General features: G+C 41.6%; 2 protein-coding genes across 5 annotated transcripts in view; one reads left to right on the top strand and one right to left on the bottom strand.

Moving 5' to 3' along the window:
- LOC145782469 (fibroblast growth factor receptor-like) overlaps positions 1 to 5,714 on the top strand; it is a 20,966-nt gene extending 15,252 nt beyond the window's left edge. For all 4 annotated transcript variants that reach the window (XM_082594265.1, XM_082594264.1, XM_082594262.1 and 1 more), the window contains 7 exons: positions 244 to 400; positions 631 to 793; positions 1,289 to 1,411; positions 1,650 to 1,720; positions 2,004 to 2,247; positions 2,701 to 2,866; positions 3,745 to 5,714. In XM_082594265.1, the coding sequence (XP_082450391.1) occupies positions 244 to 400; positions 631 to 793; positions 1,289 to 1,411; positions 1,650 to 1,720; positions 2,004 to 2,247; positions 2,701 to 2,866; positions 3,745 to 3,842 (1,022 nt within the window). In that variant the 3' untranslated portion in view covers positions 3,843 to 5,714. The remainder of the gene's footprint in view (positions 1 to 243; positions 401 to 630; positions 794 to 1,288; positions 1,412 to 1,649; positions 1,721 to 2,003; positions 2,248 to 2,700; positions 2,867 to 3,744) is intronic.
- Positions 5,680 to 24,788, bottom strand: LOC145782468 (lysosomal alpha-glucosidase-like). Its single transcript, XM_082594260.1, has 20 exons — positions 24,563 to 24,788; positions 23,221 to 23,382; positions 22,812 to 22,921; positions 21,971 to 22,174; positions 21,447 to 21,595; positions 19,031 to 19,166; positions 18,320 to 18,463; positions 17,809 to 17,959; positions 17,191 to 17,429; positions 16,845 to 16,976; positions 16,118 to 16,231; positions 15,891 to 16,007; positions 14,953 to 15,037; positions 13,266 to 13,383; positions 12,766 to 12,934; positions 12,092 to 12,326; positions 11,321 to 11,477; positions 10,350 to 10,629; positions 6,271 to 6,414; positions 5,680 to 5,842 (listed from the first exon to the last, which is right to left on the bottom strand). Exons 1-20 carry the CDS (start codon positions 24,786 to 24,788, stop codon positions 5,783 to 5,785), a joined length of 3,132 nt encoding a protein of 1,043 aa, XP_082450386.1. The 3' UTR covers positions 5,680 to 5,782.

Raw genomic sequence — 24,788 nt, 5'->3', positions numbered from 1 at the left:
ACCTACAACGCTAAGCTTTGATGGTGTGAGTCATCATTTGCATGGTCCAATGCACACAAGGATTCATTCTGAGGTGGTGGGTTCGATCCCCAGGCAACATTGCTGTTTTTCCTAGAGATATGATCGACTGCCATTGTGTCAGCCGTGTCAGGGTTGTGACGTCACAAGCACAGAGATAGCGCTTCCATTGCCATGACGACAACTATTTAGTTCCTCCCAACCTGATTGTTATGTTACCAACAGCGGCGCGCACCGAGAAGGACGCGATGGATCTTCTGACGGAGATGGATCAGATGAAGAGGGTGGGGAGACATAAGAACATCATCAACCTGCTGGGGGTTTGCACGCAGAACGGGCTGCTATGGCTCGTCACCGAGTATGCGCAGCAAGGAAACCTGAGGTTAGTGATGGGTGAGAGGGTGATTGGGCATTTCTTGAAATCATCAGACAAAGTTTTGATAACTTAATGAGTTAAAACTCAAACCTGCGCTTATGCAAGGCTGACATAAAAGCAGTGATTGTTCGCTAGAGCGATTTACTACATCACGAAGTAAATAAGTTGTGCACAGTCATTGCCTCGTATCCCAGTTAGGCCGTCAGGAGCTAATCATTCATTGTTTGTTCACACAGGGACTATCTCCGACGTAACAGGCCCGCCGACATGTACTACCCCTGTGACGATCCTTCGGCCCCCAACGTGCCCGCCCCTCGATCGGAGCCCCTCAGCCAGAAGGACTTGATGTCGGCCGCCTACCAGGTTGTCCGCGGGATGGAATATCTGGCAGAGAAGAAGGTCTGCATGAGAACAAGTGTTGCCACTGTCTAATGAATCACCTTCTAATCTGCATTCTTCGCAATAATTTAAACGCTGGCATTTTCATAATAATTGTCGTCTATTCTCTCACAACATATTGTTGTATTTAGAATCGATTTCGCTATAGCAATGGACAATAGTGTCTTTAACTTATTCAAATGGAATAAACTTTTTATTTTGAATTGAAGATCTGCATCTTCGCCAAATCAATATAAATGGCAACATAGTTATTACATCACACTGAGCGGCGGGTTACTCGATGTTGCACAAACACTGCGCGACGACAATGGCCGCCTGTTGGAAGTTGTTGTTGGCTTCCTTTGTTCAAAAAGAATATGAAGTCTTCGAGTCGCCTTTTATGCCACGCGATGATTTATTGTTATAGAACATCGATGACAATGCAATAGATGAGTTCCGCTTTTAGCCGCATGATCATTGTTTACTTCACTTGCTAACAATGCTGTTCATCGTCAGTGCATCCATCGCGATCTCGCCGCGCGGAACGTCCTCGTCACTGACGATTACGTGATGAAGATCGCCGACTTCGGACTGGCGCGCGACATCCGCTCCAATGATTACTACCGGAAGCACACCAGGGTGGGTAGCTGGTGGCTTCTACTTGAATGGCGAAATATTTGCTTTGTAAAGAAGAGGCGACCAGATCACACGTCTTGGGTTCAAATACCGGGTTGTACAATAGATGGGTTGGTTTACTTAAACCTTTCAAGTTTTGCAGTGTTTTGTCTTTAAGTTGAAAACTTTTCACTTAATTAATCGATAAACTTTCCACCCATAAGTTCCTTTAGATTTTCTCTTCATCTTTCCATTTCCTCAGGGACACCTTCCGTACAAATGGATGGCGCTGGAGGCAATGATGGATAACGTGTTCACACACGCCACCGACGTGTAAGTGTTTACTGTGTTCGTGTTCTTTGTTGGAAGTCTTATCTTTGTTCGTTCGGTATTATCTCGAAGAGACCGAATTCCAAATTTTCCGTCACATGTCTTGTCCACAGTCCAGTGCCTGTATTTTATCGCTTCCATCTGTACTGGCCTGCAATGTGTAGCGTTTCAATAGATGTTTAAACGTCTTAAAACGTTGAATTAGCGTTGTTAAGAAACCAAGGCTTTGCTGCCAAAGTTTCGATCGGAAATTAGTTACAATTTTGTCATTCCTACTTTCCCGCAGATGGTCCTTTGGAGTTCTTCTTTGGGAGATATTCTCATTGGGGGGTTCCCCGTACCCCGGGGTGAAGACCCACGAGTTGGTTCGATTTCTGAGGCAAGGGGAGAGACTGGAGCACCCCCAGTTTGCCTCTCTGGAGTTGTACCGACTGATGCGAGATTGCTGGGAGGAGAATCCTCAGAAGAGACCGAAGTTCCGACAATTAGTGGAGGACCTTGACAGGATGTTGGCCGAATCCTCATCTGCGGTGAGTTCCTCAAGTGATGACGTGGAAAGGATGTTAATGCAACGTTGTTTTATGTTTCGCTAACCACACGATATTTATGGATCAGCATATTGTTAATGTTTGATGCTAAGATTCTGTAACCTTCTAGTTTAGTTTATTTATTTTTGTTGGCAAAAAAGAAAAAAATTGTACAAGCACAACAAGTATCGCACAACAAGGCTCTACCCAGACTTCATACACGTTTGCAAGCCTATTAAGTTTTGCCGCATTTTTCCGTTCATTAACTTGTTATTAAATCGCACATTATAACTGATACTTTCTGTCTAAATAAACTAAAAATAACCCCACCATCCAAAATCGTGTCCTTGATGACTTGTTCAAGGTTTTCTCTCTTACTATGGCAACACCCTTGACAACCAGTTTAAATCAAGTTCCTCCACTTTGCTTTGCAACAACCGGATGTCAATTTTGCAGGATTACATTGATCTGAGTTCCATCGAAGCCGGCTACATGTCATCCGATTCAGAATCCGGAATCGATGAGAAGATCGATTCAAGTCGCGAGTCCAGTATTGATGACGATGAAGACTCGGTATTTGAGCATTCCGCTGCTGCGAGACTACCTGGTGGTAACGTTCAAGGTGACGTCATGTTGTTACCCTGATCGATCAACTTTTGATCTTTTAACCCTAACCCTAAAAACTTATTTTTTCTTTATCCTCTGACTGAGAAATTTTCCTTGTGAGCTTAATCCTGGTAGTTTGGCATACTTGTAGAGGCTTTGAACCATTGACGTATACCCTGTTACCGAGATCGGCAGTTTATAGTTTCAATTTGAAATACAAGATGGTGTCCATCCACTAGATGTCACTAGAGTCTTCCATCATTGGCGAACACTTTCTCAACCAACGCGACCCTCCACCGCACGATTTGTATTGATTCGGGTTGCACAGCTTGAGCGCTGACGCTTTGCTTCGTCATCATCCACATTTTGTGGCTGGATAAAAAACTTCCCGTAATTTATTCCACAACAAACAATGATATTGAATAGTTTCTAAAATGACGCTATTACAAATATAACACTAAAGATCTCTGTCAAACTATTAAATCGTTCCTCACGGTTGCTTAAGGTGACTTTCAAATTTAGGAAGCTTGTATTGTAAGTCTCCTTATCCTTTTCTAAAACTTTCTTCGACGCAACTTTTTGAAGTTTGTTTGTTTTTACTTTTTAAAGGGTTAAAAATAGTTCTTTACAAAAAACAAACGATCTCAGCCATCCGGACTGCATTAACAAAAAACTAAAGTGATTGAAAATAAACAGTGAAACAATACTTGCTCTACCTTTGAGAAGGCGCCTTCTCGCGGGTAAAGCGCTAACGAGTTAGGTGGCGCGTGCGCAGAAACAATTAAGCAGATGAGCCTCAGGGAACAACTGTCTTGGGTCGCAGCGCGCGCAGAAAACGCGATGGACGGTTTTTATTGCCGCGTCAATGGTTTCATTCTCATTGTTGCTTTCCAGGTCTGCTTCCAGAGGGGGAGACTGCCCCCCTGCTTTCCCAACAGCGACCCGACAACGTCCTTTGCAATGGTCACGCTCGAATAGAGTCAGACGTGTAACTGCACGTCATCAGTGACGCCGTGATGACGCACGCATATGTATCAAAAGTTTGAAACAAAGCGATGCGACCCCACCGCCAGTCGCGCTAGTTTTGTACCGTCGCCTGGCAAACGGGTCCACATTTGTCTGCCTGATATTTTTACTTGTGTTGTGTCTGTCACCTGAAGCATTTTGTTATTGCTCTCGATTTACGTCATTATCCGTGACGTCACACACACTCCCATGTCACTTTTGACATGATTGTTCTTGAAAGACTTTGTGCAACAGTTTAATCAATGACTTCCTCCCTAATGTGTTATTCCCGCAGCGTGCCATGTCTTTCTACGTCGTCGCCTTCCTGCCTGATTCCAGTCTTCCATAATTTAAACTTTTTCGGAGTCGTTCACGGACAACATCGTTTTGTATCTTTTTTAAACAATGTTTTTTTATCGAGGTGTTTTTGAAATTGCTGCCAAAACGATATTTTTATAGTTTGAAAACTCAAAATATTCAGCGAAAGTTGTTGGCCCAAGTTTTATTCAAAAATCACGTGACTACTCCCCAATCACGTGATGACGCTCGGCTAACTGAGTTGCCATTTTGCATCGATTCAACGTCTGGAGCGCTTAGTTCAACGCAAAAGGATTGTACGTTGACGACGCGATAGTGCACCGCTTGCACAGGACATGCCAAAGTGCGTGCCTTGAATTTGACTGGACGCCGATCTGCTGTGCTTGGTAGCTGTCAAAATCGCCAACATATGTTGATAGTTTGAATAGCAGTTGATAAATGTGGTCTTCGTGTGGTTTTGGGCTGATGTTGTCATAAAAATGTTCAACTAAATTTTGCTACTTGTGCTGGAAAACCGAAGAGCATCTGGCAACATGGAAAGACTTTTCATGTGCACCTGAGAGTGTTGCAGTGAATTGAGATCACACTTTGGCAATTTGGATCCTCAAAACTATCATGTCAATGAGATATAAAGCACATTTGGCCTAAAAACCAAAATTACATCGGCCTCCTGTTATTATAGGTTCGAACATTTGCAAGGCCATGTGTACAGATCGCTTTGTGTCCTGGTAACCTTTTTATGCTTACACCAACGTTAGTGTACGTTTAATTAGTGTTATTAAAGTCAACACACTTGTGTTCTTGCGCTGTATAGTTTATTGCTTTATTTTAATTATTACGTATCAAAGGGAACTTTATGATGTCATTATTAAAGGGGGTTCACCGAATGAAGCAAGGGCGAATTTTCTTTTTATGCACATCTGTAAATACATTTATTTTTTACTGAAGTTTTTATTTGCTTTTGTAATATCTTCACCCTCTTCACCACTTCATGAAGTGAAGGTTTATCAGCCTATCCAATCAACAAAGATAATCCCATAACTTTTTGTTATGGCTGATTTGCTGTCTGGGTATCTGGACTCGTGCAATTTTCCTATCAGGACCAACTTTGCAATCTTCAGACCAGAGCTATGACGCCTACGAACATCGTGACCTCTGTATCAAAATATTGTGTTAAATGACATAATTCCTATGTTAGTCTTTCGACCACAACCCGCGTCTCACTTTGTTGTTGCATCATGTGAATAGTTCCCAGGCAGCAAATCAATCGTGTATTGTTTTGTATCTTCCACTTCCGCGCTGCAATTTTACGCAATTTGACATTTATTCATTGTTTTGAAACGTTAAAACACGTGCTTGGCAATTCCCCACTTGCGTCATGTTATTTTCACATTTTTTCGTGTATATATTATTTGTTTTATACCGCGTCTTATTTTATCGCGTTGTCATCGCGCGCTTTCGTGCTCGCCTCGCTCAACCGACACAAACTGACGTCAACAAGCATCATCAGAATGACTCAGCATTTATTTTGTTACTGCTCTCAACACTATGATATCCATCCAACAACTGCAGAAGACTCCAGCGTGGGATGACGACAAGATCACGTCACTCACCATTGCACGGTGAACGATGACGACATGGTGACACCCATGTTCGTCACAGACACGGCCTGAAACAGAAAGCGATGAGTTTGATCAGTGCTGTGCTCAGGCAAGGTCTATACAGAGACACGGAGTCGATATGAGTTCACCGCTGTGAACAATAACTCCAGTTGCTCCGTAGTGATTTTTGAGGTGTTTAGTTTTGAATTTTTATTTTCGGACTGACAAAGTCTTTTATGGGCTATTCTTGGCGTCACCAAGGTTAGCACAGTGAAGTTTACTCTTATTGTTGTTGAAGTGTTGTTAGTAAATTATTCAATCCACTAGGTGCCGCTGTATGGAGATCAGTCTTCAGAATGCGGTGCTCAATTAAAGCGCGCACCCCTAGAACCGAACCAGCGCCGCTTGATCTTGAGACTTCTTCGTGCACGAAGTCGGGGTCAGACTTTTAACTAACTGAGCGAATAAAAGCTCTATGTTTCAATAAATTACTTACTCCGTTGCTGTAACTAAAAGCCACTGATGCTCCATTCACTCGTACTGATGACGGAGGTGAGTTCACTCCAAGTATCCGCAGACTTCCCATGGTCATGCTCGAAGTGATGCTTCCGCTTCCTTCACCAACCGTTGTCAATTGGCCCTGTGTATTACAAGAAAGATGACAAAACCTGATGATGTTTCATAGATTGGGCAGTGAGGTAGGCTACGTCTCGTATGGTTTTGTTTATCCATGACCAAACTTTACGCTAAGAAGACAATCGTAATTGTAAAGCCTACAGACAGTAGGGTGGGGTGAAAAAGTACTAATTTTGGATTTGAGCATTCTCGCAGATATTTCTTATGGAGGTTGGAGAAAACATCACACAAAAAATTTCAGCGATTTTTGACAACAGGAACTTTCCCACTTTTTGAGTTGAAATTTCATAATATTTCAAAAAATTTCAATGTTTTTTTCGTCTTATTAAAAGTTGATATAATATTGTAATATTTCTTTTATACCTAAAACTATTAGTTTACTTATGTGTTTTTCCCAATATGGGGCCAATAGATGCAAAATAAAGTAGGGAAATGAATCATAAAAAGTGTAAAAATCTTGGATTTTTTCTAAAAATTTAACAAAGTCAAAAGTTACAGTAAGTTATCTGGTTTTGTATAGGCCAATAATTCCCGCATTCAATAGTTTCCGCGTCGAATAGTCGTTTACTCTTTCGTGATTGTCTGACAATTTGATAAAGACGGTCTTCTTTCGTTTGAGACTAGCTCAAATTTCAGGGCATGTAGTGGAGAGCCAGGTGAGTGTAGCTTCGGCCAGCGTTGCTATACCATGCATTCCATTTGGTGCCTTGTAGATGGGACATTCGAGAACGACATGGTCAGCAGTTTGTTCCTCCGCGCCGCATTCGCAGGCCGATGAGAGAGCCAGACCCTACTTGTGCATGTTGGAATGGAAGCGACCGACTGCGGTTCGGATTCTGTTGAGCTTGACCCAAGTCGGCCGAAGCAGGTCCATACCAGGGGGGCGCGCCACCGGGTGGGATATAAAACCATATAATTTGGTGTCGGTAGCGCACCACGCTGCTTTCCAAGTATCTTTCATGAAGTGTGCTGCGCTGATGGCATGATCGCTGAATGGATGTAGTAGTTTAACAGCAGCTGGCACAAAGGGGCGTCTTGACTTTAGTTGCCAGGGGAGATTCCTGAGGTGAGATGTTGAGTTTTGCATGAAGCAAGTGGTTAGGATCCCCACCCGGCGAGCCAGGTGTATGATGGCTTCCTTTCGGCGGAGCTCCGCAGGTTGGATGCCTGCAAGGATTGGTGAATACTCTGTTGTTGGAGTTGGGCGCAGGCATCCAGTCACAGTTCGCAATGCGTCGTTAATTGGGCTGTCGATGAGCCGGGTGTGGGCACTGCGGCACCAGGCAGGGGCGCAGTATTCAGCAGTGGAGTGAACCAGAGCCATAGTTGCAGTGCACAAGGTGTCAGCACCTGCACCCCAAGTTGTGCCTGCCAGGCGTCTCAGCAGGGCGACGCGGGATGTCAGCTTTTTGCGTAGTGACTGTAATAGGTATGTGAGTGACCTGCCAAGTGTAACCCCAAGGTATGTTGCTTCTGGGCAGGGCGGCAGAATTTTTTCGTTAACGGTCACTTTCAGGTCACGTTTTGCCACCCTGTTGTTGAGATGGAAGGCTGCCGTCACAGTTTAACTTTCGCTGAGCTTCAGTTTCTATTGATGAAGGTATCCAGATATGGTCGTCATGTCTTGGCTCAACGTCGTTTGTAATGATTTCCAGTCTTCGCAGAGTACAAGATGGCCAAGTCATCAGCATATGCATATATTTGTCAGATGTTGTTGATGGTAGGTCGTGCGTATAGACGTTGAAAAAGAGGGGAGCCAAGACTGATCCCTGTGGGACACCGTTTTTGAGTCGCCGCAGTCTACTTGGTTTTCTGCTTCCGGTGGTAACGGTAAAACTCCTGTTGTGGATGAATTCCATGATCATTTTGACCATGTGCCTGTGAGGGAGTAGGCGGAGTAGCTTGTAGACTAAGCCACGGTGCCAAACAGTGTCATAGGCTGCTGTTAGGTCGATAAAAACAGCCCTCGCTTTCTTTTTTGCCGAGAAACTCTCCTCAATATCCTGAGTTAGTAGTGTGACTTGGTCTACAGTTGACCTCCCGTGTCGGAAACCAGCTTGTTCTTTGGGAAGCAGTGGGTCGATTATTGGTTCGACACGGGCGTAGATCAGTCTCTCAAGGATCTTGAAAGGGATGCAGAGCAAGGAGATTGGGGCGATAGCTCTTTGCATCGTCTAGTGGTTTGTTTGGCTTAGAGATTGCGACGACCAGAGATCTTCTCCATACTTTAGGAATCTTGAGGCGGCGCAGGCAGGACGACAGGAAATCGCATAACCAGAACTTTAGAACATAACCAGCGTGCATGATAAGCTCTGGACATATCCTACCTGGACCAGGGGCCTTACCAGGTTTTAGGTGCTTGAGGGCAGCATTGAATTCGCTCCATGAGAAGGAGCTAGAAATGCTCTCCTGGTTCGGTGTGTTGATCTTCCAAAGCTTTGTCACTTCTTTGGTAACAAACCGATCGGAGGTACGGTCACACGGCTTATGTATCCCATTTTTTATTACCTGCGATGCGATCTTATTAGCAGGAATGGGACATTGTCGGGGTGATTGTCTTGATCGTCCGGTAAGGTTATTGAGTGTGCTTCACGCTGTACGCCTTGAGTGCGAGAGATTGGATGGTCTCTGTCCAGCGTTCTTTTCTTTGTGCATCGAGTCTTCAATCAGTAGAAAGAATTGTAAAATTGGTGACTGATGCATCGTACAAAGTGTGTGGGTTTGATAGAAGACATGGATTCATCCGTGCTGGTATAGCTTCCAGGAATCTGATTCCTGTTGCAGACACAAAGTCGCACTACAGCCAAGCACATTTGTAGATACTGTTAACACTAAAATCAAGTGCTAGTATATTTGTGTTACAATTGAGTTAGTGACTGTTGAATCCAGTTGATTTTGCATGCCTGTCATTTTATATTCCCAAAACTGATTTTAAAACGCAATGGTATTCAATTTTTGGAAAAAATTGCATGTTTTTGCAAAAAAAATAAAGCAATCGATTCTCAAAACATAAAAAAAAAAACTTGTATTAAAAGCTAGTCCAAGTCAGTATTAGTGCAATATGAAATAGTGTATTGAACATCTAGCCAAAAAAAAGTGTCTTTAAAGTTCTATTTTCATAAGCATGTTTTGCATATTTTTCGAAAAAGGCAGAATTTTCAACCCAAAAAGTGGATAGGTTCCCAAGGTCAAAATTTCCTCAAATTCGGTTTCTGGTCGTTTTATGTTGTTCCACAAGAAATATCAACGAAACAAAGCAAAATTTTTGGTTCACCCTAACAGACAGTCAAATCCGTAATTTTTACATTGGTTAAACGTTGGATCTATGTTAAAATGACGAATTTTGTTGCCTGGGTACTTTACTACATTTTTTTTCTCATCAATTTGGTTAAAATCCTGTGATGTGGGAAAGCGAACCAATAACGTTTCAAACCTCTTAAAGTGATTGCATGTTTACGATTGGAAGTTTTACGTAATTTAACGTGAAAAGTAACCCCTCACACATCTTTTTGCCAACCTTTAAAATAATGTGTGTCTCATTTTTTCTTGCTTTCAACCGCACTGCAGTATATAACTTGGTAAATTTTATTTTGTATGTTATTCGCTCTAAGGATCCGCATTGTCATGGTACACGAAACGTCAGTGAAGCAATACATCAACCTGTTTGTCGCTGCTATTACTTTCATCTGATGAACGTTGCAACTAGTGCTAGAAACAAGAATTGTTCTGATGAACATCCAAACTTTTCAGTAAGCGATTGCTTACTAAAAAGAAAGTTTATGCTCGCTGGCTCCAGCAAGTGAAAACAAAATTTACGCGCGATGGCTCCAGTCAAAGCCTCAGTGTGAACAGACACTTGCGGTTACGTTCCACTGCTGCGTCAATACTTGCAGTCTGCTCCAAAGATTATCTGGAACCAATGACAGTAAGAAAACTCACATTTTCCGCGCTGAATTGCAGAAGAGTGTATTGTCCATTCTTCAACGGATCTAAAGTGTCTCCTCCGTCCCAGTACAACTCTCCGGATGCCTTGTTCTTTTCGTCCAGCGCGATAATGAGTCCGAAGGGGTTCTTTCGTGATGCTTCTGTGTTTGATGCGGGATCTTGCGTTGGGATGATGGTTCCTCCACGAACGTGAAGGGGTATCACGCCCAAAGGAGCATCAAGAGTCTGTGATCCAGCTCTCACCCCCATCTCGACTCCGGTGTAGTAGTCAAACCTAAAAGTTTTATTGGTCAAGAAATCATTTGACTTGGCTCATTAAAGATGGTTTGTCTACATCAGTAGCCCAAAGTTTGTTCTTTGCGGAAAATTGGTTGTAAATCACTGCTCTCTGGTTTATCTCTATCTCACGGGTTTGTTCTTCATGGTAGAGGTAGCCAAACCAATCAGTTTATTTGTTTCGATAGCACTACAGTAATATGTTTCGTGAATAGGTTCATCATCTACTGTAGAGATAGATATGAATAGATAGAATCTATTCATAATTATTCCTATTTATTCATGATGATGAATAGACTATATCAGGACTGATACATTGCGCTACAGACGTAAACTATAGATTGGAGGCATAGGTTATGGTTGACGCAATTCGAAAGGAGGACGCTGGTTCGACACCGCTCCAGAGCACTGGGCATGTCATCCAGATCCAGCCATCTATTGTGTTGCATCGATGATCGTAGTGTAGGCTATTGTATGTTGTCGCAATAGACGCAAAATGAAAGATTATTATTACGAAAAGAATGTGAGAAAGGGTTCGTGTCATGTAGACCTAAAAGTTGACCAGTCGCTGACACCGCTTGCATAGTAAAGTGTTGAGAACAACGCGTATCTTTGATGGATGCAGCGCTATATAAAACATATTTTCATTATTCAGCACAAAACCAACCGAAAATCATTTCCCCACTCACCATCTTGCATCTGGGAAGTAGGCATCCACTGATCGTTCACCTTGGTAGAGGACAGGAGAGATAAGGAGACCAGAACCCCAAAGGAACTGTTGATCGATGGTGTGCGTGCTCTTGTCTTGAATGAATTCAAATGACAATGGACGAACTATTCCGCTTCCTACAAGAACAAATAGAGTGATTCTTCAATGAACAAAAGTTCTCGCTCAATTTAATTGTGTAACCACTTAATAATAATAATATTCTAATGATTTTATTTATTGTCGCTCTACAACTGCTAAAGTCTTTTAGCGACAGGGTTCATTTTTAATCTGTATCAGATTTAGGATGTCATTACATTATTATCCGACTTGTCCTCACTGCGTTATGCAAGAAAGAACACAATCGGTACCGTTTCTGAAGTCTTCGGTATGACCTGACCTGGAATCGAACCAAAATCTACATAGCACTTGAACCTAAAGAGAAACTACTCGATAACTCCAAGCTACATCATGTTACTCTACTTCGGTTTTAAAAAGGTTATAAACTTCTTCTAATAAACTCAATTGTAGATGTCGTCACAATGGTTGATGTCACATGAAAACGGGGCACGGAGCTTTCTTGGATTGATTAGCGCTTGCGATGGAGCAGATAGATGCGACCACCACGTCTGTACGACATCGATTGGTGGGAGTACCAAGCAGGTAAGTCGAAAGTATTGGCCCTATGCATTGTGTTTGTTTGTATGTTCTTCATCAACAATATGTTGTTATTTAACAGACGTCTTCGTCTCACCTTTGACATGGGCCTCGTAGAACAAAGTGTACAGATAGGGAAGAAGTGTGTATCTTGTTCTCAAAACATTCCTTGTTCTGCTTGCAAACTCATCGCCCCACACTGCTGGATCTTGCTCCCTGTACCCAATTCCGTTGTGGTTTCGAGAGAAGGGGTAAAAAGCCCCCAGTTCCATCCATCGCTCGCACAGTTCCTCATTAACGTCACCATTGAACCCACATATATCAGCCCCGACCTGAGGAACAACAAAATTACAACCAACCCCATACCAAAGCAACTTTGTGGTTACTGAGAATCAGACACCAAACTTATTGTCAACTGCTGATTGGACAGATGGCGTTCTTATAGGTCACGTGACAATCCAAAACCTCAATGTTTTCTTTCAAAGTCGCTTTCAGTTTAAATTGCCTCGAAACTATTTTTTATGACTAATCATGTGACGTCACTGATCCCGGAGAACCCGTTTCTATCAAACTGTGACCTCATAAAAGTACAAAGACGTCAAATCAGTCTGATGCGCTGGAAATCTGTAGAAACGTTGACTTCAATTGAGGCATGGAGGCCTCTTGAATACAGAAAAGCTATGGCGTCGTTTTATCTCGCTGATGTGACGTCATGCCGACGTAACAATAGTGAAGCGCAACAAAGTGCCAAAGCTGAAAATTGCTGTTTACATAAGGGATTCCAAAAAGGTTGAATTCCAGCATTCCAATCACTGACATCCTTAGATCTCGCCAGTCCGAATTGTTGTCGCCCAGCCAGTGGGCCGCCCATTGGCCGGAACCGGGGAAGGTGCTTCGGCTCACAACGAATGGACGAGTTCCTGTCGACGCTTGCGTGGATCTATGTGAATATAAAGGTTGCTTGTGAAAGCTCAGTTAATCACTCATTGGCTGCACAATGTCCAAGCAACTAAGTTAGACCTCACACAGTGTCACAGCGACAGCCAAGTCAAAGATTACCTACAACTTTTCTTTCAACAACACCTAGTGAGTGGAAGCCATCTCAACACTTTACAAATGGAAACTTGAAACTATCAATTTTGGCGAAGCATCTGGAGTCAGGGGTTCAACGCCTCTTTAGGTAAATAAACAATCAAGATTGATTTAAAGTAATTTTTTAAACAAAAAACAAACATTCTTTTAATTCAGCGAAAACAAAACCGATTAATTACTGTATGGTGACTTGAGACTGGCTCCAGCCGTACAGATTGTGTACGTCATAATGGTTTCCCAGTTTGTGCTTCGCATCAGGACAAATCGTTTTTTCAGCCAAAGTGTTTCCCCAGATCTCTGTAAACGTCAGTTTTTGTTGAAAAATTCTATCGGAATTGGCTTTTTTTATTATTTTTTTATTTCTATTTTTTTTTATTATTACACAACAATAACAACACAGATAACAAACACAAAGATATTGTATTCATCAGCACATCAGCAAGATGCATGCAAGTTCTAGTTCACAAACTATCTATGCCATGTGGTTCCGTTTCAATTGGTGTTTTTTCAAATTCGTAAACTTTACGGCGATCACTCGCTCTGATTGCTGAGTTTCTTTTACTGTTTGAATAAACTGGGAAATTATCGGGTTAGCTTCGGCATATTTGCATCGATAAACAACATATCGTGCGCATAAAAGTAAACAATTCAACAAATTAGAATTCACAGTTCCAAACAGAATCAACTGGTCATTAGCTATCACAGGATATCTCAGTTTTGCTGAGATCCATGAAAAAACATCTTCCCAATAATTCTTTACAACATGACATTCACAAAACAAATGAAAGTTATTCTCTGTAGCAATTTTGCAAAATATACAGAGGTTGCTCTCCTTCAGACCAAACGCAAACAACGCGTCATTGGTCACAATTGCTCTGAGGTTCAGCTTTATTTGGAATGCTCGTAGTTTGCTCTCTAGCGAGCTGTAGGGTACTGATTTGTAAATGTTTTCCCACCGCGTTAGGTTCCAATTCGGTAGCCACTTTAACAAGTCGAAATTCTGCCACTAAACTTGACTAGAATGAAACCGCCAACCAATCATAAGCTACGGTTTAAGTGACGTAAAAAATGGCGAAAAGAAGATGATAGAAAGCAAATTAAGTGATGGATTTTTTTGTCAGCTGGTTGGCTTAGGGGTTAGGGTTAGGGCTAGAAAGTAGTCATTTCATTGACGCGGGTTCGATTCCCACCACTGCTATTGCTCTTTTTCTTCTGTAATTACCAAATAAAGTCCAAAACAAGCATTAACTCTCTGGATGAGTGCTAGAAGGGTCACAATTGGACGGTAGCCTCTTATAACATGTTCTGATTGGTTGGCGGTTGCATTGTAGTCATTCGCAGTGGCAGAATTTCGACTTGTTAAAGTGGCTTCCTTCCAATTCATTCCAGCAATGTGCTGCCATCTGTTTTGTTGCTTTGTAGGAATTAATTTGACTTTGTCAAGGTAAAAGTGATATGCAGTTTTTGTTGATTCGCATATTGTGTTTAGGTTGGATGTGAGTGTGGTAATGTTGGTGGTGTAGTTTGGGCGATTTAAATTGCTGTTGTCTCCATCCCAAGAAGGAGGTGAGTTCGATAAATTTAATAAATGTTTCGAAGTTAAATCTTTAACGCTTTTGCACCACCAAGCGGCTATTTCTTTTTAAAAATCTTTCGAATTTTAGGGATGGCATCGAATATTTTTGCAACTTTTCAAATCAAAATTGATTAAAAAAAATCAAAAACGAATGAAATTAACTCCAGTATACAAATAAAATGGCGATTGTTTATTTATATTTTGAAAGGGTTGTCGCTACTAGCAACCATAACAGAAATAACCTATCAGAGGACTTGTCAGTCTGAGAATAAAGAATCAAACCAACTCACTTGGCATGTAAGGAGGATTATTGAGGTTATTAGTCTCGCAACCACTGATGCTTCCAGTGCCGAAGTTCGCGGGTTCGTTCATATCCTGTAAGGAGACAATGAGAATAACGGGTTTTAGTACAATGTCTATCCTGGGATCGGCATAGCCTACAGGACATTGGTAGAGAATGTGATATGCAGTCTGAAAATCTGAGCCGCATGCACAAGATGGTGAGTCGGCGAGGCCCCATTTGAACTTATTGCTATTGAAACGGTCCACTCCTATTCGCAAGCAATTGAGCTTCACCCATTCCTTCCGAGGTAGTTCTGCTCCAGGTCCCAGTCAGCAAGGGTTCGTGGGGCCCACGTGGGATTTCCATGGGCATTCGTGGGCTTGTGGGCTTAAGGTGTGTTTATCTGATGTTTCCGATTAGGCCCCAAGTGCGCGGCCTACTTCATATTTTTTTCTTTACAACCGATTCCCGACATCTTTTATTGAATTTATCTTAATAATGTTATCATATCATGAAAATGTATCTGGAAATTTATTTTCATTTCTTGAAATAAACTTTCTGGGCTTTATGTGGGCATGAAGTGGGCTACCCACCATGATGAAAAATTATAAAATATACGTTCGCACCGGTCCATTATGCTATATTAAAGTGCAATAATCATAAAAATTGAATATATACAACGATACAATGCGACGGCGGTTTACATTTTAATAATGGTTTCATGGTGGGCTGCCCACCCATTAGACGTAGGTGGGCTGCCCACTTGGGACATTTCTGCAAACCGTGGACACATAGGTACTGGGGCCCACGCAATACAATGTGGGTAACTCATATGCAGCCCAAGTGGGCCCTACTAACCTTTGCTGACTGGGGTGTTGTATACACTAGATTGCCAATATTCTATGCACTATAAAATATTTAAAACAGACTGGAACTGCTACTCACAATCCAGAGGCCGTCAAAGTTGATGACGTCATGGAAGGCCTTGCATTGATTGGTCCACCAGGTGGCAGTGTCGGGGTTGGTAAAGTCGGGGAACACACTGTTGCCGGGAGGCCAGACCTAGAAAAGGGAGAAACAGTGGGCAAATTTTAGAATAGAGAAACTATTTTGCGACATCTAGCGTATCATTTGAAGGTCAGATTTGCAAATTATAAACATTTTGTTTTTACCTTTCCAGAGAGTGGGGTGACCCCATCTGATAAAGTGACGTAGACGTTCATGGCCGCACCTTCGTCGTAAGGGGGGTAACTACCGGGGGGGTCATCTTCGGTTAAGCACGGATCCTGAAAGAATAGGCCAAATAAGAAAAGTGATCAATTCTGAGGTGAGAAAACTTGCATCAGAATTTTTGTATCAAAAAGAAAAACAACAATGAAAATTTTGTTTTATTTTGAGAATAAAGCAAAATCTTCAAATCATGAATGTACTATTGTACTCGCTACAGCGTTTTGTTAAATTTTGTTTGAACTTTTCTTGCGCAAAATGTATTATTGTGTCATAACTTTATTATTGTGTCATATTATTGTGTCGTTTCAACCTACAGTTGAAAACAGGGAAGGGAGATATGGCCATCGAGTGAGCTGTTCACATTATTTAGGCATGCCACGTGTTTTTGTCGAGATACACCCGCGTGCTCTGGAGCGGTGTCGAACTGAGGCCCTTTCGAGGGTTGCGCAGACGTTCTAACCTCTTGGCTATGCAGCAGAACTCCACCAGACAAAACATGAACATTTGTACTGGAGGTTTTGAACGGAGACATTCCAATCGTTTGTTAGTTTGGATCATGGAATGAAGCATTTTCTTAACTCGCAATATTTAGACTCTGGAACTTTTTGTTTCAACTGGAAATAACTTCCATATTGTGACATTCCAATGAGTTTCTTGAAGACATCTTACCAGAATGACGATGTAATGCTTTCCGTCATCATGCAGTTTGTGCACAAAATCAGGCAGTCCTGCGTACGTTGTGAGGTCATAAGTAAAATCGCGTTGCTCGTCCATATAATCAATGTCGCCATATTGCACGTCCTGGAGAAAGTTCAAAGATTTTTTTATATTTTGTACAAATATCTTTATCCTCAGAGTGATAACACGTCGTGAAATTTGATTTTCATAGTTTGAAAATAACTGACAGGATCTGAAGTTTTCCAAATTATTGTAAAATATACGTTGACAAGGTATAAATTCGAGAGGCAAGCCGCTAAAAAACATTTTTTTATTTATTTCTGACCCAAGTGTTTACCATTGGAATGTCGTAAGCATCCATCCGGGCTACTGTTTCTTTCACCGTATCCAAGCTCCCGTATCCATAGCGACACAACTGGAATCCAAGGGACCAGTAAGGGGGAAGGAAGGTGGGCCCAATAGCGGTCGAGTATTGTTCCACCACAGCGTTGGGTTCCGGTCCGAGAAACACGTAGATGTCAAGCACTCCCCCGATAGTTCGGTAGACCACCCCTGGGGCAGGGGTCAGGGCGACGTCTACATTGGGAAATATACTTATAAAAATAATCCAAAATAAGTTGCTATGTAGCCTACAAAGTGGCCACTTAAAACCAGGTCTCAAAGTAATAAGAAAAGACAAATCGAACGTTGGAAATGCGGAAAACGTTCACTCATCGTCGGGACTTATCGCTATTAACTTTTATTGGAAACATTTAATGTTTACTGAAAGCAGTCAACTGGTTTCTTAAAGTTTTCAAACTCTCAGCTTTCTTCGACCTTCTGCTAGCGTGGATGTTGACAATTGAGGTCTTGTAATAATTTTGGTGGCAGTTTTGCCTCAAAGGAACTGGACACTATCAGGCAAAGTTGTCCAACCATGCACTAGATGGCACCACAGCACCTCACTCCAGGGTACCTTGTGCGTTGGAGTTGAGAAAGAAGACCCCGTGGCTGTTTCCGTCGTCTTCTATTGAGACATAGAAGGGGTGAACTCCATATAAGTTCGCCCCTGGATCGGGGGGCTGATCTCGTGCGTACATTCCAAAGGTTCCCCAATCGAACTCATTCTGAAACGAAAATCAAGCCTTACCCAAGTTATTTCTTTTACGAGCAACAAAAATCAATTGCAGGTTTTAATAACATGGAGACAGTTTGAAAACTCTAAGCAGGTGTGAAATTTCGTTTCGAAGACTTTTGTTTCCTGAGGAGAATGTTGCTTTTCTGCAAATGGGGCAATCACGAGGAAAGTGATGGGACGGTGCATACAATGCGCACGTACCGCGGTACATGCACAAACCGGTGAATGTACGTGAACCAAGTGCCAGAATTGATGTGCTGGATAACTATAAGCATAATACTATACAGGAAACTATGATATTAATATCCAGCAATCTGGTGTCAACGGCGCATTATGACGTCATAGTTACCGCGAACGTAGCGTGTTCTTGTTCTCCGAAGCCATACATGGTGGTAGTTGGTACCCGGGTCGCGATTTGGAGGAACTGGTCACTGAAGGTCAAACCGCCCAACGAGGTGTCCAGTAGAACAGTCCCCGAAGACTTACGAATCACCTTCGGGATTGAAAGATAACAAAAGGTCATTAAACTTTATTTTGTAAATTGTTCGCTCTGAGGATGCGCATTGTCATGGTTCGCGAAACGTCAGTGAAGCAATAAAACAACTTGTATGTTTTTGCTTTCATTTTTGTATTCATCAGATGAACGTTGCAACTACTGCTAGAACAGATGATAATCCTGATGAACACCTAAACTAGTGAGTGTATTCAGTTGGGGGCTACATTAAATTAACAGCAACTATATAAAATACAAACTCAAACCAACAAACAATCGCTCGTCAGTACACATGACTATGGAACTGTGTCCCGAAAGCTCGTGACAAACTGCTAGTACCACAACTACTACAAACTGCTACTACCAGGTCGTTTGTGAAATAAACAACGATCATGCTGCTAAAAGCAAAACTCAATCTATTAAAAAGCTTCAAACTTTGGCACTGATGCCACTCAGACAATCATGGAACAGCTGAAAATTATTGATTTCGTTTTAAGTGTATACTTCTGTATCCATACATTCTTACAAATTTTTTCAAAATGTGACCTCCAAGAGATTGGCCCCCACCTTAAAGTAGAATGATGGGTCATTGAAAAACTGAATTTCATAAAGAGGGTTAGATGGCGGAGTTGGATCAGCTCCTTTTATTTCCAAAGGAACTTCAAATCGGTCATTGGACTCATCGTAAAACTTTATGTGCAATCTGTGGACATAAATATTTTATTTTTAAACATAAACACATAAATATTTACGTTAATTATAATATATTACATTATTATATTAATATTATATTATTAAGAAAGCTATAATCTTACAAGCAGCAGCAACGTCGCTAGGCAAACGAAAAGGTGGCACGGCTTCCACATCTTGTGTCAGCAATGACCTGGAGGACGAAAGCAAGTATAGGCCTACCTTTACGTGGTCGTTCCGCAAGTACCAACTTAGGAAACTAGACATGCAATTCCAGCCCCCGGCTCCTTCTGAAAGTTCCCAACAAACTCCCACCCTTGGAAGGAGGAAATTCAGACAAAACGCCCCCCCCCCTTCCTGTGGCAACAGCAACCTAAGACATGTGACCAACAATGCTCTCATCTGACTCCGACACTAGATAGACAAGTCATGGATGAAAAATCAAGTTGTTCATCTGCTCAACCAGTTGCTTGAGAATAGCACTACATCATGACCTTTTCGTGATTGTTTATAAAACCTCTTTGATCTCAGCCGCCTTTCCTTCAGCAACAACGTCCACCCAGTTTATCACATCCCGAGCGGTGTTTATCAACAAGTAACTTAGGCCTGGAGTCGAACCAAGATTGCATGATTGGAGTGCGAGCGCCTTATCTGCTACGGCATCCCACTACTGGTAGGCTACATCCCTACCTAGTGCAAGTCTGCCGATTAGATGCAGAGTTGGAAAAAGAGGTAAATGTGAGTCCCATACTTGAATCCAAGCATCGTGGGATGAGAAGATAAGGTTCTCATTATACTAAGCCATTGGCACTAACAAGAGTAGGGTGGCCAGTCAGTGGCGTAGCCAGAAAAAAAAATTGGGGGGGGGGGGGGCCAAATATTTGATGAATTGAAGAGAACAACAAAGTGTTTGATTTAAGCCATCGCCACTTGATGTGCAGTGGCGTATCCTGGTGGGTTGAGCAAGGGAAGCAATGAAACTGGTGGGGGGTCAGAGCGTGCCGAAGGCATGTGTATTCTAGGGAGTCCGGGGGCATGCTCCCCCGGAAAATTTTTGAAAAATTACACTCAAATAATGGATTATAGCGCTTTCTGGAAACATTTTTAGGGTAATATTTGTATGAAGTTTATTAGCGGATAAACAGCTATTAACTTATTAAAGGTAGCTCTTACACACGAACGGGCAAAAACTGCGGCTAAAATTAGAAAACACCAAAAACTCAGCTACACAAAAACTCAATAACTACGGTACACAAAAACCCAACAGAGTAAGCCATTCTGAAATTGCTTCCACAAATTAGTTCAAAGAAACATAAATCTCGTAAACTTTGCGCGATTTACGATTTGCAAAAATTATCGGTGTCTTTCTGTGTGTCTAAAACAAGTCCTGGGGGGTGTTAATAGCCAGATGTCTTGGAAACGTTATAAATTTTTACAAATTTTATTACATTTTCAACAAAGGGCTCAACTTCGGAATCCAAACTTGGAAAATTTGGGGGGGCCATGGCCCCTTTCGCCCCCCCTGGCTACGCCTATGTGGCCAGTTCCTTTCTCTCGGCCTCCTTTCCTTCAGCAATTATGCCTACCAATTTATTACACCCTGGTTGGTTGATTGGTTTATGAATCTTTATCCTCGGACTGACAAAACGTTGATTGGTTATTCCTTGTAGTTTCGTATATTTGTAGAGGCTTTTGACACAAGGCCGGTCACTGAGATTGGCAGAGTGAATTTTTCCGATTGTTGAAGTGTTGTTGCCGGGGAATTATTCCATTCACTTGATGCCGCTGAATGGAGAGCAATCCTGAAATGCGTTGCTCAAGCGCACACCACAAGAGTCGAACTTGAGCCGCGTGATCTTGAGCCGGGCGCGCAACCACTGAGCTAATGGGCGGGCGGTGTTTATTAACATACAACTACAGATACCGATAACAGTATCAATAACGATGAAGAGTTTTCGGAAATTGGGAGCGTTGAGAAACAAACTTAAAAAATTATTCTTAACCATTCCATATTTGAGCAATGTGAAGCAGTTTTATTAAACTCTTCACAGAAGATAGATGTATAGCAAAAAACGTTCGCAATTTTTTAAGTCTTTTGTCATATTAAATGCTGTACCGTCATTTGGTTTCGTTTACTAATATATTAGATCGTTTTGCTAAAATCAGTAAATAACTGAAAGGCCTATCTAGATTGCAACTGAACTGACTTATATGTGTATAAATATAGGACTCTATGCAGTATATGCGACGACGACCAACGACGAAAACATTGTTTAATTTATACGTCATTTACCTTGAGGCAGTGTCAAAGGTCACATCCAATGTCACAGTATTAACGTCATTTCCAAATAAAGTGCCACCTTGCATCCTTTCAAGGACGACTCGGTATCCGTTAGATGTCGTTGTTGGTTCGCCAGTCATAGAGTAGCCATATTTATCGTTCTGGGCAAGAAAAACGACAGGAATCAGTTTAGATAAAGCTTGAAAATCTTTTGGTAGACTGGGCTCAATCATCTCAACAATGGCTGAACACTCAGTGCAATATCGCCCAACAGATAATGCTGCCATAGGTTTTTGTTCTATTAAAACGATGACGTTTAACTTCATACCGAAGTGTGGGTTTAAATTCTGAGTCTTTCAGGATCTGATTTTAAATCTTATGAAAATAAATTCCTTTGGGTGACAGTTGCATTCTTAACACGTGAACAATTTTGATATAATTCTCCCTGGTAGTTTTAATGGAACTCAATGTTAGTAGGCTACTCCAAAGAACATAGGCTATCTTGTAAGTTAAAAATAATAATTTCCTTTGTCTACCTGAAAGTAACACATTGGAGCATTTGGAGAGTTAGCACTCGCGAATACACAACCTCTCTCGGTGCAAGTGTTGGGAGAAAACCCTCCCTCTGGAATGCAATTCACTCTTTCCTCATCGGCTATTCCTTCTGGAAGATTGGTCGTGTTGAAGAAGCACCAGGGAGTTCCATCTCTGTTGCTCTCACACCAGATGCATCCCGCGTCCTACAAACGATGGTGGTGAACAATTAAGTTATTGTTGCCGCACAATGGTCATGTGTAACTATTCTATGTGTAACTAACAATTGTAAGGTCATGTGTAACTGTAATGATTTACCCATTCTATGGGAGAAGCAAGAAAAAAAAAGAAAACAGAAAAACAACACATTAGCGTCTTCTCATATAAGCATCAAACAAAGACAGTAAAACGTAGTGTTCATCCTCAGTGACTAATCGTTGAGGAAATGATGAAAATGAATGTGATGAACACGTGTTTCAAGCAACACACGTCAAAAGTACCAAAATTCCAAACCAAAGTTTCAGTGATAACAAAAACAAACCATTGAAAACTTCCAAATAAAAACATGCCGTCGCCATGATGACTAATAAACGTTTTCTTAATGTTTCTATGATGTCACACAACTAATAAGTTATGTTTACTTCAGAAAGCAGGAAACAGAAAAACCCCATAACGTCTTCTTATCCAAACCTCAAACAAACCACCCGAAGACAAAAAACGTTAGGGTCCATTTAGGTTAGGGTTTGCGAAGTAAGCAACAATCGTGCTACTAAAAGCGAAACTCAATCTATTACAAAACAAATAATTAACTGCCCTTTACAATAAACAAAAAACATAACTTACCACACACCCTCCCTCTGTGGCGCCACCACCCGGCCAGCAATCTATTCGGTTTTCTTCAGGGATATCAGTCGCGCATCCACTGGTAGGCGGAGGTATGGTGCCTATTGCTCCTGAAGTAAATTGAAGTTGTTATCGTTGTAGTGAACTAGAGGGCACGGGTTCGAAACTTGAACGACCTTTTTATAGTCATATTATTGAAAAAATTATAGTGGTTTTGTGAAGTTGATAAGAACGTGAACAAAAATATATAAAAATAGATATCTCATAATAATTTATTATTATTTATGTTTGCGATCAATTGAGGAAATAATAAAATTTCAACGTTAAACCATTTTTAATGTTGGTGAACTTTATGGTTTGTACTCCGCTTTGCGTTTAATCTTCGTAAAGCGACGTCAAACGTTCATACCTCCATCTGGGATGATGCACCAAGGATCTCCAGCATTGTTGGAAGGACACCAGAGACATCCACGAGAGTAGCATCCACTTTCACTGGATCCTGGATCAGGATAGCAGTCAACCTTATTACTGCAGGAGGAGCATGATGCGCATTCTCCATTCGATGGACTTTCTGAGATAAAGAATCATTCAGTTTTCTTTTGTGTTACTTCGACCCATAACCAGTGATGTACGCGCAAACAAAAAATATTGACGCCGTCAGCGTAAACGCAAACGTTCGAAAAACTATACTCCGTATGCGTCAACGTAACTTGTAAAAAAAGTTGGCGGCGTCAGCGCATACACTAGCGTTACGTAAACTCATTTTGTTTGCTAGGTGCCAAATATTCACACGGTATGAACTACTCGAAACAAACAAGTTTTATTTTGAATTTCCACGAAGAAACACAAGCATCTGAAAGTGTTCATCTGACATTTTGCTGCGTTTTGGTTCCATAAAAGGTCTTTGCCCATTGAAAACATTCTTTCAACTGCAGCGCTGGAAGGTATTGGCGTGTTGTAGCGAAACAAAGACATTAAAAAGTATGCGTTGACGCTATGCGCTAAAAAAACGCGAAAACTTTACGGCGTAGCCTCAAGCGCAAACTATCCAAAAAAATGTGGCCGCAAGCGTTAGCGTAAACAAAAAATCTACGCCGCAAGTCTGCGGCGTAGAATTTGCGGTGTATACGTACATCTCTGCCCATAACCAAGCCCAAAGGTAAAGTAAGGTTGATAAAATAAACAAATGAACACAGAAAGAAACACAGTAGCCTATATGGAGCAAATAAACAATAACTAGCATACACACGAAATAAAAAGCACATATAAAAAGAGAACAAAAATCAAAACATAAGCAATATGTGATCATTGATAGCTGGCGATAATTAAGCCATTTACGATAATTAAGCCATTACGATTAAGCCATTTACGATATAATTAAGCCATTTACGATAATTAAGCGATAATTAAGCCAAAACTAATAGCCTAATGTTAACGACATAAAAATGTGATAAAAGTGAAACCAATTCAATTCAATTTAATTTTCTTTGTCGGAAAACAACAGCAATGATAAAGTTACCAATAGTTTACGGGAACAAAACCAACAAAAGGAAAAGCCGGCAAAGCCACAGAAGTTTAAAACGTGCGATGTAAATTTAAAGGATAGGCTACGTCGATGAAAGTAAATTTAAGCACGGCCACCAAGCCTAACAGTTTAAAATAGATGTTTAAAACCACATGATACATTTGTTGGAATGAATCGTGTCGTGTCGATTGTTCATGCACATCTGCAAAGTGTGGATTAAAATTACCTGTCGCTGGGGCTTCGTCGTCGTAGAAACACCAAGGGGGCCCCTGGACACTCGTCTCACACCACATGCACCCCTTAGCGTTGCATCCCTGTTCCGTAGACCCAGATTCTGGGTAACAATCAACCCTACTCCATTCCGGTATTGTTGAGGGGCAGCTAGCGGCTGTGTAAGCCCTACAAAGTCCCACAACACTAAGCAGTATTGCGATGTTGCTTAACAATTGCAT

This window comes from Aplidium turbinatum, chromosome 13, assembly GCF_918807975.1.
Source record: "Aplidium turbinatum chromosome 13, kaAplTurb1.1, whole genome shotgun sequence".
NCBI classification, from domain to species: Eukaryota; Metazoa; Chordata; class Ascidiacea; order Aplousobranchia; family Polyclinidae; genus Aplidium; species Aplidium turbinatum.
The sequence above is the reverse complement of the archived record's forward strand: the minus strand, read 5'-3'. Positions and strand labels throughout refer to the sequence as shown.

Coding starts and splice junctions, on each gene's coding strand:
- LOC145782468 (XM_082594260.1), bottom strand. CDS start 24,788: ATGCAATTGTTAAGCAACATCGCAATACTGCTTAGTGTTGTGGGACTT. Junction 23,383..24,562: donor CGACGAAGCCCCAGCGACAG/GTAATTTTAATC, acceptor TCTTTATCTCAG/AAAGTCCATCGAATGGAGAA. Junction 18,464..19,030: donor ACCCATCATTCTACTTTAAG/GTGGGGGCCAAT, acceptor TCAATCCCGAAG/GTGATTCGTAAGTCTTCGGG.